Below are 17,241 nucleotides of genomic sequence, written 5' to 3' on the forward strand. Positions count from 1 at the left end.
TGATGGACTGATGAACTTAAACCACGTAAAGTTATAGAGGCACAAGAGAGAACACTGTTACACAAGGCTACCAAATTGTCCCAGGCTGTTCACTTATGTCACAACACGTATTTGTTGTTCTGGTTTGGGTTGTTTTGCATTTGTTTTGTTTTTCTTTTTAAATAGACCAAAAAAAAAAAAAAAATTGATGACGGAAGTATAGAGAAAACTCTACCTCACCCAGCTCTTGCTGATTACATAAGAGATGTTAACATCTACGTTAGCAAATTATGCAATTTCTGCTTCAGTTATTTATCAAGGGGAAAAAATGGATATCTCATATTTCCCTACTGCATTATTGGTACATACTCCTACAACACAGCCACCTTTAAGACATGCTAGCTGCTTAAAATCACACAATAAAACTACAAACTCTACCAGTTTATTTGGAAAACTCACTGATTAAGAAGTGAGCAGTAATATGTAAACTAAAAAAGTTTACTAGCTTCTATAGCACTGAATAGATATAATAATATTAAAATAATTATAAATGTAGTTACACTGTATATTTTAATATATTAGAAATCATAATCAGGAAAAAAAATGAATACAGAACAGCACAAATAGAAGCAAGATCATGTGAGCAAGGCAATGACATTGAAAGATTAAGGAAGGAAGAACAACAATTCCATGTAACAGAGTGGCTGCACATTTACTTCATTTTATTATCATTTTTCTACAGAGATGAACAAGAGCCTGCATGCCACGCTCTTAAAACTCTGCAGGTCATCTGGAACGTGGCTTCTTCTTGACATCACTGTTGCCACTGTTGCTGAAATGCACCATCCAACACCTCACTGTGCTCACACGCACTGTTTGACCTCCATAAACATTTCACAAGTGTCGATGAATGTCAGTGGGTGCAAATTTTTCTGCATGGAGGAATTTGATGCCACACCTCTGCTTTACATGCACTTCCATGTCAGCCACCATTGTGTCAGAGTTGCCCCTCTGCTGCCATCTGTCACATGGCAACAACATGGAAAGGAATATCAGTGGGAAGGTTCAACCTCTGCTGCCACCCCAACATCCTCCTCTGACAGCATGCAGTAATAATGGAAAAAAATCCCAACACAACATTTCTGTGGGCTTTCAGCCCCTGCTTTTTGGCATCTGCAGGAATTCAGTAATGGTACCTGCAAATCCATCACTCGCATTTTAACTCTCATACAGCTTGTTAGCAATTTCCTTCTTTCCCCTCGAGAATTTCACACCATGCATAGATGCTATTTTGCTGGCAACAGATAGTAAAAAGGAAATAGACCCCCATAAAAACAAATGTGTAAAGCTAAAATCAGCACTGTCGCAGCAAAAAATGTTTCCTTTATACATCACATTATTACTTTCTTTTTTAAAGTAGCAGTAGTAGCTCCATCAACATTAGGAGTTTGACATGAAAGCTGTAGGATGTTCTAGGCTACCAGAGCATTGCTACTTTCCTGCATTTCATTCACTGTCTCCAATCAGACTCTGCCTTCTTTTTCCTCCAGAGCACACCTCGGTGCATCACCTTGATAGCTACCTAAGCAAGGGTTTCACTGGAGACCTCCCAACTCACATTTTTCTTCCTGTTTTCCATTTCTTTTTGCGGGATATTTTTAGCTTCTCTCTGCCCTATCCTCCAAGCACCGTTATGACCGTGAACTTATGATTCTCACCAACTTCAGTCCTCCTCTCATGTTGAAGGCTACCTCGTCTCCTTTCTGCCCCCACTGCAAAGGTCTGAAGTACAACCTTTCTCCTTTCATCTTTCCTTTGGATTTGTGCCTCTCAGAAAACAGAGAAGTCTAACAGCACTGTTTTAAAGAAGAAGAGAATTCATCATCAAGCATGTTCTGTGAGGTGGGAACTTCGTCCCAAGGGGCACAGAAAAGGCTCAGGCATCCAACGCTTTATCTCGTTGAGGTTTTCACGCAAAGGTCTGCTCTCAAGCCTCTCGGCCCATGTGCAGAAGGTCCCTTCCAACTCTAAGGATTTTATAATTCTACAGTCTATTAGAACTCCTAGCTTTGAAAAGGCTTAGTCCTGCCAGTGGTCTGGTCTTTTTGAATTTTAAAGAAAAGAGTTGGAGAGGTTATGTGTTCACCACTGTCACCCTAAACCTTGCCAGAGACAACCTGGACCACAATACACTCAACAGTAAGGGAAACGAGCCTTCAGAAAGCAAAGGGTGAAATCTGCCATACAGCAGCACCTTTCCTTGTGCAGTTAGCTGTCAAACACTGACTGTGAGGCAGACTGCTTTGTGCTCTGCTGTACGAAAGTTTGTTGGTTCTGGCTGAAAGAAGCACTACCTGCTCAAGTGGCACATTCCCATGGAATGACTTTGAAGTAGGTGACTCCAAACTCACCCCTAGCTCAACACGCAGTAACTGCTAAATACACCATCTCAAACTGGAACTAAATCAAATGCTGTCATACTGAAATCCTTCTACCTTTCTCGTGGGCTTTTCTGGGGACACTGATATATTTTTTTTCATTTTGTGAGATTATTCAAAGTGTCACCTATCACAATTAACTTCTACTTAAGACAGCCTTAATAAATTAATTTGCTAGAAAACAGTCAACATTGTTCACACCACCCAGCCTAAAAAAACATGCTATTTCTAAGCGGATTTCACGCCATCCCTACCTAGAAAACATTTTAAAAATAGAACAAAAAGAGAAGAATCTGAAATGTTTCCCAAATAAAATTCATCCTGGCAACCATTCAAACAGCGTAAACATTTTGATACAACTTACAGAAACAACATTAGGTAATGTTTTATGATGCTCATTAAGCTGTCATGTTCTAAATCACAGCCAACATCAAGTGATTTCTTCCACTCCTGTACTATTTAAGTCTGGCAAATATGCACTGTATATGAAAGGTGTCAAGTAAAATTGCCACAGGATATACTGGAAATCCCTGCACCAGCTGCATACTCCAACAGAAAGGAAGTGTCTTTTGATTCTATAGCCTGATAATTCTAGAGTTGCTGGAGGGCTACAGCAATCTTTGAAAATAAAGCTTCATTACACCTGCATGGAAAGGTGCATTTAATCCTCTTTGGAAGCTGATCCTACAATCCTACATTTCAGAAAATCGCTGAAAGCCACTGTGATTTCAGTGGGAATTGGTCATTAACAGCACAGGTGCAGATCATGCAACAGGCAGTGTCAGCATAACACCTTCCCACATTTTCTGGTTCTTAAGAATTCCATCTGATAATGGCAGAAGCAGGTTGTAACAGCAACTTTTCTGCCATGGATTAAAGCGTTGCTCATTTGGAGACATAATAGAGACACGTTCCTCTCTAGGACTTCATTTCCTCTGCGTGTTAAAAGAAAGGAGCAAAAAAATATCAAGTTCTTCCTATGCTGAAAAGTTATTTTACACTGGCTTTCCTACAGACCCTTTCGGCCACTTGTAAAGTCTCTGCATTTTTTGCTGAATTCCTATATTGTAAAATTTAATACAGCATTTACATCAATGTGTACCAGGAAAATATATATTTATTAATTACAGTGTATATTAAATAAGTGCATATTAAATAAGATCCTGTAATCATAACAGTAATAAGTATTCCTGTTACGTGAAGTAAATCCTCCATAGCAACCCACCACTGGTATTTATAACCAAATGCATCCTTGCCTGACCTAGTGACATTTCACTAGCAAGCTTTGGTCTCCAAGCTGATATATGCTTCCAATCTCAAAACAACCAAGACTGATAAAATATGCTTTTTCAAACCCAAGGAAGAACTTTTCCAAAGAAGATGGAAAGAGGGAAAACAGCCATTGAAAAAGAAAATTCAAATGGGCTCATTTCAATTTAGATTTTGTATTACTACTCTTTGAAGATTTATTTTACTTAATAGTTTATTATAGGATGGAGTATTCTGTTGTTGGTTTTGTTTCTTTTTGTTTTGCTTTGTGTGTGGGGGGGTGGTTTTGTTTTTGTGTTTTTTTTTAAGGATGAAAAATTACATTAGAAGAACTGACAGAAAAATATATTCAGGTTGCTGCTTCAAATTTGCCAAGCTAAGGACATCATTTTTTCCCTTCACCCAGGACAGTCTTGAGGATGAAATCCTTTGCCATGTGGCAGTAGAACTGCAGTCTTTCACTTGCACATCCCTAGAAATCCTAATGTAAGGCTCAGGACTGAGCAGGTTAAAACTAAGCAGTAGTTTTTCAGAGAATCAGAGAATCATGATGTTAGAAAAGCCCACTGAGCTCATGAACCAGAATGAGGAGAATCTCACACGAATTTCTGTTTCTCAGTAACTTCTAGCACTTCCAAAAATCGAAGGACATTACATAAGTAAGTACATAGTATCAAAGAGAACAGCTGATTTCTCAAAAAGAACGAAACAACCAAGAACGCACCAAAAGCACGTCCTCACTAAGACATCTCCTTACATAAATGGCAAGAGAAAGGGTTTTCCCCCATACAAATTCTAAAGTAACATTTTGGAGGAGCTGCTAAATACTGAAAAGCCAATACATTAATACCAAAGAACAGAAGTACTAGAAGAGCCACGCTCACAAAACAGACGTCCTAAAACTAGGATTATGAAATTCCACATTTGAATACTAAGTTTGATTCTCTTGTGTTAAATAGCTGGCCTTCAAGAAATCATCTCTCTGTAGATTAGTATGTACTTCCTTCTCCTTGGCACAAACAGTAAACATTTTGGTAACAAATCAGTAAATATTCTTACTGATAACACACCCGTAAGATACTGAGAGAAAGTCATTTTCATCAGCAAAAGAATTAACAGAAATAACAGCAACAAAGCCTTAAGGCAGCCACCAAGGTAAATAATCATATCACTAAATACAAACCTCAAATTCTGCTGAGCTCCTTTCAACTTTTGGAAAATCAAAAACAGTTATTCCCTTCCAAAGGGAACAACTTCTTATTTTAAGGTGCATAAGCAGCAAAAGACATTAAGTATCTGCACTTACATTGAGGCCAGTGTATGAAAAGATTGTCTTTGTTTTCTTAAGGTAAACTTTACACAGTAAATCAATGATCTGCTGCCTTTACTAATTACACAGATGAAAGCAATAGTAAAAGGTATTTGTTTGCATATCTTTTCTACTACATTTTAATAAGCAATGAGATCCAAACTCAGCAACATCTCAATAGTATTAATGGTACACATAGTTAACTACGACAGCAATTTGCTGGGTTTATTTCTCATTCCAAAACACCTTTGCAAATTTCAAATTACAAACCCACTCAGAAATAGACTGGAACAACAATGTTATATGACACAGCACCTTATGACAAGTTAACGACAAACTACAAAAGATTGCCTGCAATTGAATTCTTTGAAAAACCTCAATAAATTTTTTTTAAGTTCCAATTACAGAAATATAATCAACTTCAAAAAGGTGGTGAGATTTATTTAAATTATTTCTTTTCTGATGCAAATATTTCTATTTAGAGGATTTGGTCCATACAGCATTTAAACGCTTACGAAAGCATCAACAAGTTCAGGCTCTGGGATTGAAAGGGATGTGAACAGGTCTCCTACATCTCAAATGAAAGCTGGGGACGTATGGGTGTATTTGGATTAACACTGCTACTCCACTGACACCACATTCTTGGTGCAGGGGATGCTGCCTGTATCACTAGGTGAAGTATTGCCTTCAGTTCCAAAACGTGCAGACTCTACTGCCACTCCAAGGCAGGGGGAGGCACAACAGTATGTAGGTCTACCTGCTTTTATCACTGCAACAGACAGGCAAAACTATTATTAGCCTAGATCCTCTCAATGCCAGGCTTACACTCCTAGTGCTGAGCACCAGCATGCGCCAACAGGAAAGAAATCCAACATCAAGAGCAAGATGAAAGGAGTAAGAAGAGAAGCATCAGACCAAACACTTGCCCACCTGTGAGATTTTTTTTTAGAAAGATGTATCTCACTGAGATACATTTTTATCCACACTCTGTCTCCTCATCTCAATATTACAGAGCACCACTACAAAACAAGATGCTAACAACACAGGAGGAAGCAGAGGGTGGAGAGCTCACCACTCACCAGGTGAAAGAACACTGGTTAGTGACTTAAAGTCAATACAAGAAGTTTACTATCACAAATTTGTGCACAAAGATGTCATTATTTCTAATAAGTTGTTTTTGGTTTTTTTAAATCAAATAATTTTAGAGCTGTTTGTCACAGGAAATGTACTTAATGTTTTAGACACAGTCATCTTGCAGACTAAAAGAGATGCTTCTCCTCTCTCAAGGAAAAAATGAGGAAAAGAGATGGATCTAAATATTTTAATGTTATACATTTTAAAAAATGGTATTTTGCTTCCATATTAAAATCAAAGTGATAAAGCATCCTGGAAACAAACAGGCAAGATATCTTTAAATAATACATAATCATAAGGTGTTAAGAAAGCTTATAAATGTGACTTCCACCAGAATCTGTTGCTCACCTACCTTTTCTGCTTAACTACTGCCTTCCCAAGTGTACTTGTTATAGTTTAGGACAGCACATTGACTCTGATAATCTATTAAGAACTGTAATATCACAAGTAAATAACGTACAAGCTCCCCATATATCATCTCATGTACATATATTTAGAAAAGACAGTTCCTGCCCGTGGTGGCTTTCACTTGATACAGCATGAAAATTCCATATTCACTAAACGGAGAAGTATTTCCATAAATAAAGCTCATTTTAAGAACTCAGATAGTAACAACTTCCCTGTTTCTCAGTGATCAAAGCCCCATTGGCCAAAAGGTGAAGCCAACTGCATGAGTGGAAATGAGACAATGAGAAGTCTCCCTTTAGGGAGATTTGAAACAAAAAAAGGAGTTTCTCAACTGCAGCTGCTGCAAAGTGACACAGAATTGTTCACTGCAGGGGAGTTGGACTAGATGGCCTTCAGAGGTCCCTTCCAACTCTAAGGATTTGATGGCTCCAACTGAGGAGAACAAGACTCAATCAGTCTGCATTCTGTTCACATGTGCTATGCTTTCTCCTTGAAAATCACAGAGAGCAGAGGTTTCTCAAACACACGTGGATATACTGTTTATTTTACAGAAGTAATGGATTAGGTTTAAGGCCTTCACGATGAAAAGCTGATGCTTCTTTTTACAGCACCACCTTCTTAAACTGAGAAGATTTCCTTCTCTGTAACTGAAGCACCGCTGTAACTAAGTTGTTCTCTGGCTTCATCAGAAATTGCAAGGATCTAGTTATTTTCAAGAAACAAACTGAAGAGCACATTAACTGTCTTGAATCAAGCAGGAACAAAAGCAAAATCATAATCACAAACACAGTGTCATTTTATCACAAAACTTATCAGTCCATTATCAATTTTCTGCCAGCATGCATTTCAGTTGAAGAAAACTTCCGTTACCCTGAATATACAGGTTATCACAAAATGTTAACAGAAATGTTAACAAATTACTCTAGAACTGTAACTAGTGTTCTGCAAACAACCTACACTTTAAAGAAAACCAACTTCCTTTGTTCTTCATAAACAATGTAGGTATCAATAAAGCAAATTTACAAAAAAATATGAATACAACAGAATGACTCCTGAGCTACACAGATATTAATTCTGCACAAGGATTAAACTTGCCTAGTTTTAACCATGTAATTCACACAAACCATGAAAGTCTAAGATCATCAAGTCCAATTACTTATCAGTTTGTTATTCACCTATTTTAATCGTTTACCATCATTTATTACTTACTTTCCATCTACTTCTGGTCTTTTGCAGACACAGTGAAACTTGCCTCCAAAATCTATATAAAGGTCATCTTCTACAACATGGAATATTTGACCAATGGCGATTTTATCCTTGGCAGGTCCCATCTGAATCAAAGGTGAGTGTCTCAACATAGCTGCAAAGGATTCCGATTTCTCTGAAGGAACCTACAGATAAAGAAAAGTACCATTTCACAAAAGGTATCATCTCAAGGAGGAAATAAATCAAACTCATAGAATAGAAAAAGGCTTCACTCACTAAATTACAAGTAAGGATTTCATGCTTCTGGTGCATTTTTATTAAGACTTCTCGGGAGACATGTGTTACATTTCTCCAACCCAAAATATTTCACATATTGAAGACTAAGACTAAGACTACAACATATTCTACTACTGGTTGGGCAAGTTAACTCTAAAATGCATTCCCAAAATTAGCCCTGCAAAGAACATAGCCCATATCTTTGTTATCTCCTTTGTGAAAACCAAAGCAGAGTTAACACCCTGCAATCATTCATGCAACTATTTTTTAATGAATAGTACTTAAATCTTCAATTTAAAGAACAAAACTATTTTGACAAAATAGCAGAAGTAGAAAAGCATAGACAGGACTGATCTAAGATGTTAAGAAAAAATGAACCATCACTTTTCTCATTTTTTAGTCTACAATACCAGATAATATTTTGATTCAGTAACTAAATAAATATAATGCTAGTTATTTCCCATAGAGCTTTAGGAAAACGTGAGAACATATACCCTCCTGCTCTTCTACACTTTTATTCTGCAGTCTAAGACTGATGGTCATGTGCTTCCCATGTCATGCTTGGCAAACATACCCAGCTACATCGGAATGAACTCCTTCTCATATATTATTCATCTGATATACTAAACATGACCACTTTTTAAAGATTAGTACCACTGAAAGGGAATACACATTTTGGAAGCAATCTGTAACTGAAATCCAAGAGGTGAATCAAAGGGAATCACTTTATTGGAGAGAAGAAATACGGCTAAACATTCTCATAGTGAATTACTATTTCCAGTAAGATACTACAGTGACTGAGTTGTTCACAACAGCTTATGAATGTGACAGGGATACATGGGCATATTCAGAATTTGTGGCCACTCAAAGCTCTGCTCAGTGCAGAGGAACTTGGGCCTGAAATTGCCCCAAAAGGTTGCATACTAGGAAAAATTTCTTCTCTGAAAGAATGGTAATGAATTGGAACAGGCTGCCCAGGGGCTTGGTGGGGTCACCAACCTGGATGTGTTCAAGAAACATGTGGAGATGTGGCATCGAGGGACGTGATTAGTGGGCATGGTGGTGATGGGTTGACAGCTGGACTACATGATCTTAGAGGTCTTTTCCAACCTTAGTGATTCTATGAATTCAGGGCATGAAGTTTAACTAAATCACACCCCTCTCACCAGTGAGAAAGCAAGAATAATCTAGAATTTGTAAACAAAGCATTATAAACTCTCTTTACAGTTACTAAGCCCTCAGAACAGAGGCTAGCACTGACTGCTTCTCCCTGGCTTTCCATGGCACTGTAGTATAGAGCAGTGGGAAATAATCACATTGCAGCATGTAACACAACAGCAAAGGCAATGCACTTCAGGAATTTTCTTCCTTCATCACAGGATGGCTTGGGTTGGAAGGGACCTTAAAGATCACCTAGTTCCAACCTCCTGACATGGGCAGGGTTACCAACCACCACCATCAGGCTGCAAGTTATTGAAATCAAAGAATCAAAACCATGCCTTCCTGCACCACAGACAAAAGACGTCTTGCATCCGCAAACATGTTATTTACCAAACATGACAGAACTGGGGGATGGGGGAGGAGCAGGGATACTTTCCTCTGACTGCTTCAAGCAAACACAAAAAGTCATCTACGTTTCCTACTAACAGAGAAGAATGCCACCATTTTCCATTTGCACATTTGGAAACTTTTACTCTCAACGAAGTCAAAACAAGCAACAGTTTGAAATTCCAGTTTTCCTGGAATGCACAAACAGTGTGGGCTGCTCAGACACGATATAACCTCAGGAATTAAAAGCTAGAAATGTGACACCCCGCTCAGTTTGCTGCTTCAGAAAATGGAACAGCTTCAATGTAGCATCCCGAGGACAAGGACCAAACAACGTGCCTTCCAACACACACATGCACACAGCCAGAAAGCAAGCTGCTGGTGATAGTAAACCAACCACCAGCGAAGAAATAGGATTTCATACAGGAGTGCTACTATCATATATGGTTTCAAGCATAGGAATTTACAATGTAGTCTAAAATCAAATACATAAAAATTAACTGCATAGGACACATTTGTAAGTGCTTCAAGAATAAATGCAAAACGGAGGAATCGGTAAGAGGAAGTACTTATATGAGATGTATCATACAAATTGATGGAGCAGTGGTAATAATCAACATGCAACTTAATTCAACATAGAAGCCATAAGCTTGCGTTCAAAGTGATCACCCCTTCAAAATGACTCCATTTGGGCAAGAGATTACACATCAGTCCTCATACAGAAATTAGGAAATCTGCTTTAAAGGAAACTGCAGTACCAAAAAGTGCAAAATTCAGAGGTCTTCCCCTGATATTCTCATTATAAAATCACTAGAGTATCAAAAATCACTCGCCTTGGAATTCAACTGTTTGCCCCTCTGAAGTGATATAGTAATAAACCCTTTTCTATCATCTGTTGTCATTTGGGATCACAAATATTGTTTTCAAAGATGATGAATCACATCTTAGTTGTAGCTTGCCACTCAGCACCAAGCAATGCCAGCCAAGTACAACAAAACTCCCTGGTTAACTACTTTGTCCATTACCTGTGGCTCTTTTGCTGACTGTTTTAATCTCTCCTTTCCCAACCAGTACTACTTTATTTCTCAATCTGTGCTCCTGAGTTCAGCTTTTCCAAGGAAAATAACAGTGAAGACAATCACTGGAAAAATTATACCAGAAATGCTCACAGCAAAGGATTTTTTCTGGACATTCAGAAAGAGCAGCTAAGCGCCCCACAGAAAAACAACTTTTCCAAGCAAAAATTAACATAATCAAGAGGTAATGTATAGAATCTTAGAATACTACGGGGTGGAAGGGATCCACAAGGATCATCAAGTCCAACTACTGGGAATCCTGTGTGCAGGGACTCAAAAACACATATAATTTAAATCCAGAATGGCAGTATACAATAATACGGAAGACAGAGACACAAACTCAGGACCATCAGCTAGTAGAGATGCTAGCTCTTCAGAAGACTGTTTTCAGACAGATCATCCTTCCACATACTTCACCTGCTCTGAGACTAAACGTTTTACAAAAAACCCTCTAAGGTCCTTTAAGTCTTATTAATTTACAACAGAGCTCTTTTCCAAGCTGAGCAGTTCCACCTCTCTCAGCCTTTCCTCATAGCAGAGGTGCTCCTGTTTTAGGCTCTCTTGAGAACATCCATGTCTCTCCTGCATGGGAAGCCCAGAACTGGACACAGCACTCTGGATACAGCCTCACCAGTGCTGCAGAAAGGATCACATCCCCCCACCTGCTGGCAACACTTCGCCTAATGCAGCCAGGATGCCTTCCTGACAGCAATGGCACACAGCTGACTCACGTTCAACTTGGGTGTCCACCGAGATCCCCGGGGCCTTTTCTGCCAATACTGACCCCTGGGATACACTGCTAAATACTGGCCTTGTGTCACTGATAAATCACACTCACATCATTCCTGCTCTTTCCACACAATGGCACACTGTATGCAGTATCACAAAATCATACGGGTTGGAAGGGACTTCTGGAGATCATGCAGTCCAACCCCTCTGCTAAAGCAGGTTCCCTATATTAAGTTGCACAAGAAAGCACCCAAGCAACTTCTGAATATCTCCAGAGGAGATTCTAGTTAATAACATCGTTCTATCTCCCTGGCAGGAAAAAACACAGACCTAAAGCTCTTCTCCCCCATGCAAACTCGCCTGGGAAATAATCTCTGTACACAACACACAAGTGCTATCTTTATACACTGATAGATGTACTGGTTCCTTCCTAGAACATAAAGTCAGCGAGACCCGATTTAGCTCATGTACCAAGAATTCAGTTGTCATTCTTCACTGTGGACAGTTTTCCAAGAAAATAATGCAATCTACTTCAATGGTATCGCTGGTCTACAAGTCCACAGTTTTCTTCATTCTGCTCCCTGGAGAGGAACTTCTCAGGAGCATGAAGATCTAATTCAAGTATACAGGAATCATGGAAAGACTCCATTGAGTCACCCCGTCAAGAATATGGCTGGGAAAAGCCTAGAGACAGAGAACAAGCTAAAATACAGGATTTTTTCCCAGTTCTTTGAATAATCTAAAGGAGCGTTCATTAGGAAGGAACTTACCTCAAATTTTTAAAGAGATTTAATGGCATGTTGAGTAGTATTTTCCTCCCTGATTTCTAAATCTCCTTACCTGCAATCCCCACAACGGAGCTACAGAAAAACAGTAAGACAGTAAAACAGTGCTCTTCTCTGATTCTTACTGAGCATTACCCATACAGCTGGGATACATACAATGAATTGATCACTCATCTAGTTACAAAAGTTAGAGACCACAAAAAAGTCAGAAGCACAAACAAAACATTCTTTCCAAGAACCTGAAGTGTAAAGACTTTTTTTTCCCCTTAAAATCCTAGCCTGTTTGATTTGTCTTCTAATTTTCCAGGTTTGAAAGTTATTCATAAATATCTGGATGCCTTCCACTCTCTCTGTACATAGTTTAATAATAATAATAAAAATGCAGCTCTTTTAATAACAAAATATTCTGCAAGGTTATAAATACCAACTGGAGAGCTTAAAAAGTCATAGATTTAAACCCCAATAAGGTCCAAGTGAAAGGAGTTCTCCAATGGAGGAAAGTAGCATACAAATTCTGGAGCAAAGCCTATGACCATGCAAGCAGGGTGGTCCCATCCCACCCACTGCACAAGACATCTTTCAAACTCCAGCCACATGTTTTGTGTTTGCTTGCAAAGACAAGCAGCCCGCATGTTGGAATGCAAGAGATATGGATGAAACATGGAGAAGTGAGATGGGAGATTGGTAATCAGAGGGCTACAGCTAGGGGGGTGAAGACACAGCAGCAGCAAGCAGCATGCAAAGATTGCAATCCTCTATTTAACTGTGAAATCTGTCTCCTCAGCACTGCCACCCACAGCTAGAAAGGTTTTTCTGTCCCAGCTTAGTTATATAAAGTAATAAAATGAAAAAACTGATGTGAAATAACAAGTTGGTACGATGCTACAACAGCTAAAGGCAAAATGGCTGGGAGATGCCCAAACCTGACTGGAAAAGGTCCTGAGCCATCTGACCCAAGGTTGTGTTGTTATGAGCTGTGGGTCAGAACCAAAAGCCCTGTGATCTCATTCAACATGTATTATTTTATTTAATAAATAGAGAAGACTGAGATCCTGCTATAAAGAATATTAAAATTCATTAAGCCTTCACCTGACCATACACACACATTGATAAGTCAATTATTTCAACCCGCAACCTAAAAAGATTCATTGCTCTCTACTGGCCTACCAGACTTTGCTTTTCCATACACCGTGACTACTGCAAGTGTGCACTGTTAACTGGATATAAGCCTAAATACAAGGCCTCAATACGGTAATGGTTCCCAGCGATTCACAGTTCGTTTTTGAATTCCTCTCTAGTGCTCTTTTACTATTTTTTAAATCTAATTCCACTTTTTGCTAAAATATCCCTTTGAAATCAATTCTATACCATAAGCAAGGTACAACTAAAAACTCACTGAAAAATTGAAAAATTTAATAAGGCAAATATTTAAATGTTACTCAGTATTTTTAAAAACTTTATGGACAAAGCAGATGTGAAACTATGCACAATATAAAAAAAATATATATTCTTCACACAGCTCTGCATACAGCAAATTAGGTCACAAGTGTTAGCTGGAAGTGTGCAAGTAATTTTATACAAGTGCCAGCGAAATTCAACTAATAAAGTTCATGAGCAGCTGAATGGGATTCAAAGCTCAATGAAATCCCATCGATAGCATACAGTTATAATCAAAGACAGCAGCAACTCTAGAGTTTACTCTTTGTGTTTTGCAATATTCCCATTCTAATATAGCTGTTTTCCCCCCTATTAATGGCCAGAGGTTTTGTCCTATCTAAAAAAAAAAACCAAACTTAAAAAAATGAAACAATTGAAGTTCAGACTGCTTGCCAACAGATTGAAATCACAGTCCAAATTGGACCACCGCAAAGACAAGGAAGATCTCTTCAGCTTCCCTACAATGAGAGACTTTTCCATTTTATTCCATGAAAACAGATAATGGTGAGAAGCTAGCATACCATTCTTGCTAATAAAGGGTTTTGAAAATTAACTACCATAGAAAAACTGAAACAAAAGCAAGATTTGTGTTATTTAATAAAGCTACTGAAGGAAAACGGTCCAAAGAGAAAGCATAAAAGAAGGATCCGTGATTCAAAGCAGAAATAAAAGCAGTGATTCAGGGGAAAATCTATGATTAATGACTGTAAAGTCACAAAGGACGGCTCTAAAAGCAATCAAGGAGAAAACTGGAAACTTCCCTGCTAGAAGGCAAGAAGATATTAACAAAAAGATTCATACAATTTCCTTTCTTTGCAAAGACTTTTCATGCCCAGACTCTGTAAACACAAGAGTTGTACACTATCTCACACCATGATGATCTGAAATCTTCAGGGAAAGCATTTTAGCTGCAGGGAATGCAATGTATTCTAGTATTAATCACTTAAAATCTGCAGCCAGCACAAGAAATAACAGAAAGCTCTATCTGGGATCACCAAGTCTCCTTTGCTCTTCTGCACATCATGTTCTGAAGACAAAGGGATTTGGACATTAAGGGAACAGCAGCATTTCTGAAGGCACCAACAAACAAAAGCAGAGAAATTCCAGCAGTAACATATCCATAAAGTTCTATCCAAATCTGAGTAATGATGCAAATTTCAACCTCAGTGACAGCCAAAAAAACAACCATCCAGCTTCAGAATCAACATAAATAGTGTCTATAGCCATGTCTTTAAAGGAAATTTTGGGGGGAAAAAAAAAAAAAGGAAAAGGGAGAAGAAAATACCTTTTTTTTTCATTAACATAAGGTGATATATCAACAATAGAACCATGGAGTTCTATTTGGGTTTGGGTTGGAAGGGATCTTTAATGTAAGAAGAGCACAACACCTCACAATTTAGAAGAAATAAATCTCAGAATCGATGTCTGAAAAAGGCAAACAGCTCTTTTACCTAGAACAGGATAAAGGAAATTGACTGCTATGCTTCCATTCTTATCTTTATTAAATCTTTATTAACATTCAAAAACTCACATATTTAGGGTTTTAACTGTCCAGAGGTATTTCCCATCAGAGCCTTAAAATTAAACGCATCCCCAAAGAATCACCAAAAAGCAAAACAAACTTTTTCAGTTGTTCCAACCAAAAGAGGAACATCCATACATTTCCCCCAGTACAAAGTAGAAATGTGGTTTCAGTTTAGAAAGCAAAATAAACAAACCTCTTCAGCCAAAAAGGCTGGAAGTAAAACTGAAATTAAACACTTCGGCATCCCTTGTGAGAAGCAGTGACTAAGTGTTCTGGCAAAGCATCATTTACATTTCACTGAAGATATTAAAATTTTTGGCAACTGATTCACTGTGCAAGCCTAATGATTTGTAAGGTGCTTTCCTTAAAATCTTGGCCCCTTGTTTTTTTCAATAGTGCAGATGGAGTGTCAAGCAGCACAGCTATGGCCCAGGTATCTGCATAACCTCCAGGACCATGAAGGTAAATACTGGCAGTGACTTGGCTGCACCCAATGCACCACAAGTGCCAACGCTCCCATGGGGCCTGCAGGACAGGAACTGAAGTGCCTGAGGAAAAGACCCCCACCCTGAGGGCATTCTGAGAAAGCAGTACCTCTCTGTAACACTTGCGGGCAGCTTGGGCAAAACCTTCCGACGCTGTTTGAAACCTCTGTTGTGAGCCAGGGGACTGAAATCTGCTTTCACTGATCCGTCGGCAGTTGGCTCAGCTATGGGCTCTGGAAAGGGAGGTATATCTTATTTTTTCAATTAACACTTTTAAAAACCCTGCTGGAAATCCCACATAGATATCTACTTTATGTGGATATCCAACACCAAAAGAAACACTGGAACAGAATCTCTGATGTTGCCTTCTTACATGCATACATTATGGTTGACAACTTGAAGGGGAAAAAAAAGCCTAAGATTCTATGGCTGAAAATGCAGTACTTTATGTGCAGGTCAGACTAGACAGCCACAACGACCCTCTGCAGCCTAAAAGTCAATTGTTCAATCTTCAGTTATCTATGTACCTATACAATGTCAATAACACAGATACCATTTTTCCCTATGCTGTATGCAAGCAGTGACATCTCCAGACACATAACTCCAAAGAAGATCTGTAAGAGCTGAGCCAATTCACTGACTTCCAGCTGAGAAGAGTTGGTACTAAGAAGGAGGCCCGTACGCAACAGTTTCTACAAAGCTGATGTGAACTGCATGCTATAACTGATTTTCACTGAAAAATCTTCATTTTGTGCCCATTTTGTAAGAACCAAACTCCAGTTACATTAAGAATAGGACTTCGATATTTTGCAGTATTATCCAAAAGGAACTAAAAAAGGTCACAGATGTTGTAAGAGACGAGTATGATTGCTGTCATACTTGCCATACAGCACTGAAAGATTATGCTTGGAAACTTATTAAACACACAATTTCTAAGCCAACTCCCACACTGGTTAAACTTTTTTTTTTTTAAGTGTTTTTAAATTATATATTGGTTAGGAATTGAGAAAGGATTAGTCCTGTATTTTAAAAATAACGAAAGATTCACCATACAGTATTTGAAAGCGAATGATGTTCATACTTAAAGTTCAGTCTTTGCCTTGCTCTTAACTTTCCAGCAAGCTCCATATTTTGGCACTTGTTACAATGCTGACTGAAGAATATCATTTTATTTCTGCACGCAGAATAACTTCTAATTAGAATTGTTTCAGCTGTGCAGATGGCATTATATTTGTATGTTGCAATTCTATATACATAGTCCTCATAATAATGAACAACATAATACTGTGAAGTAAGCATGTTCTAAAGAGATGCAAATAACACTTAACTAAATACACGTAGCACTTAACCAGTACAGCATCGTGGTGGAAACTACCCTTCCAGGTCTTCTAATTACATTTTTCAGGTAGGATCAAGCAGAACTTAAAACAAACAAACAAACAAACAAACAAACAAAAAACAGGAATATTATTTGTAAGCTGTGCAGAATCCAGGTTTTCCTGAATCGCACTTTAAATATCACAACCTCTGGTTTGACAATGAATATTTCTACAACTCATCATCTAGATGCAGGATGAGAACAGTTCTTTAAACTTACAAAAGAGCATGTATTTTGGAAGATGACTTGTCACCGTCAT

General features: G+C 38.4%; 1 protein-coding gene across 1 annotated transcript in view; it reads right to left on the reverse strand.

The window, feature by feature from the left end:
• The window catches only part of MRPS28 (mitochondrial ribosomal protein S28), a 70,395-nt gene extending 53,154 nt beyond the window's left edge, over positions 1-17,241 (reverse strand). The window contains exons 1-3 of the mRNA XM_031552963.1: positions 17,202-17,241; positions 15,714-15,823; positions 7,747-7,928 (exon numbers count right to left, since the gene is read on the reverse strand). Coding sequence (XP_031408823.1) covers positions 7,747-7,928; positions 15,714-15,823; positions 17,202-17,241 — 332 coding nt within the window. The remainder of the gene's footprint in view (positions 1-7,746; positions 7,929-15,713; positions 15,824-17,201) is intronic.

This window comes from Meleagris gallopavo, chromosome 3 (assembly GCF_000146605.3).
Source record: "Meleagris gallopavo isolate NT-WF06-2002-E0010 breed Aviagen turkey brand Nicholas breeding stock chromosome 3, Turkey_5.1, whole genome shotgun sequence".
Taxonomy (NCBI): Eukaryota; Metazoa; Chordata; class Aves; order Galliformes; family Phasianidae; genus Meleagris; species Meleagris gallopavo.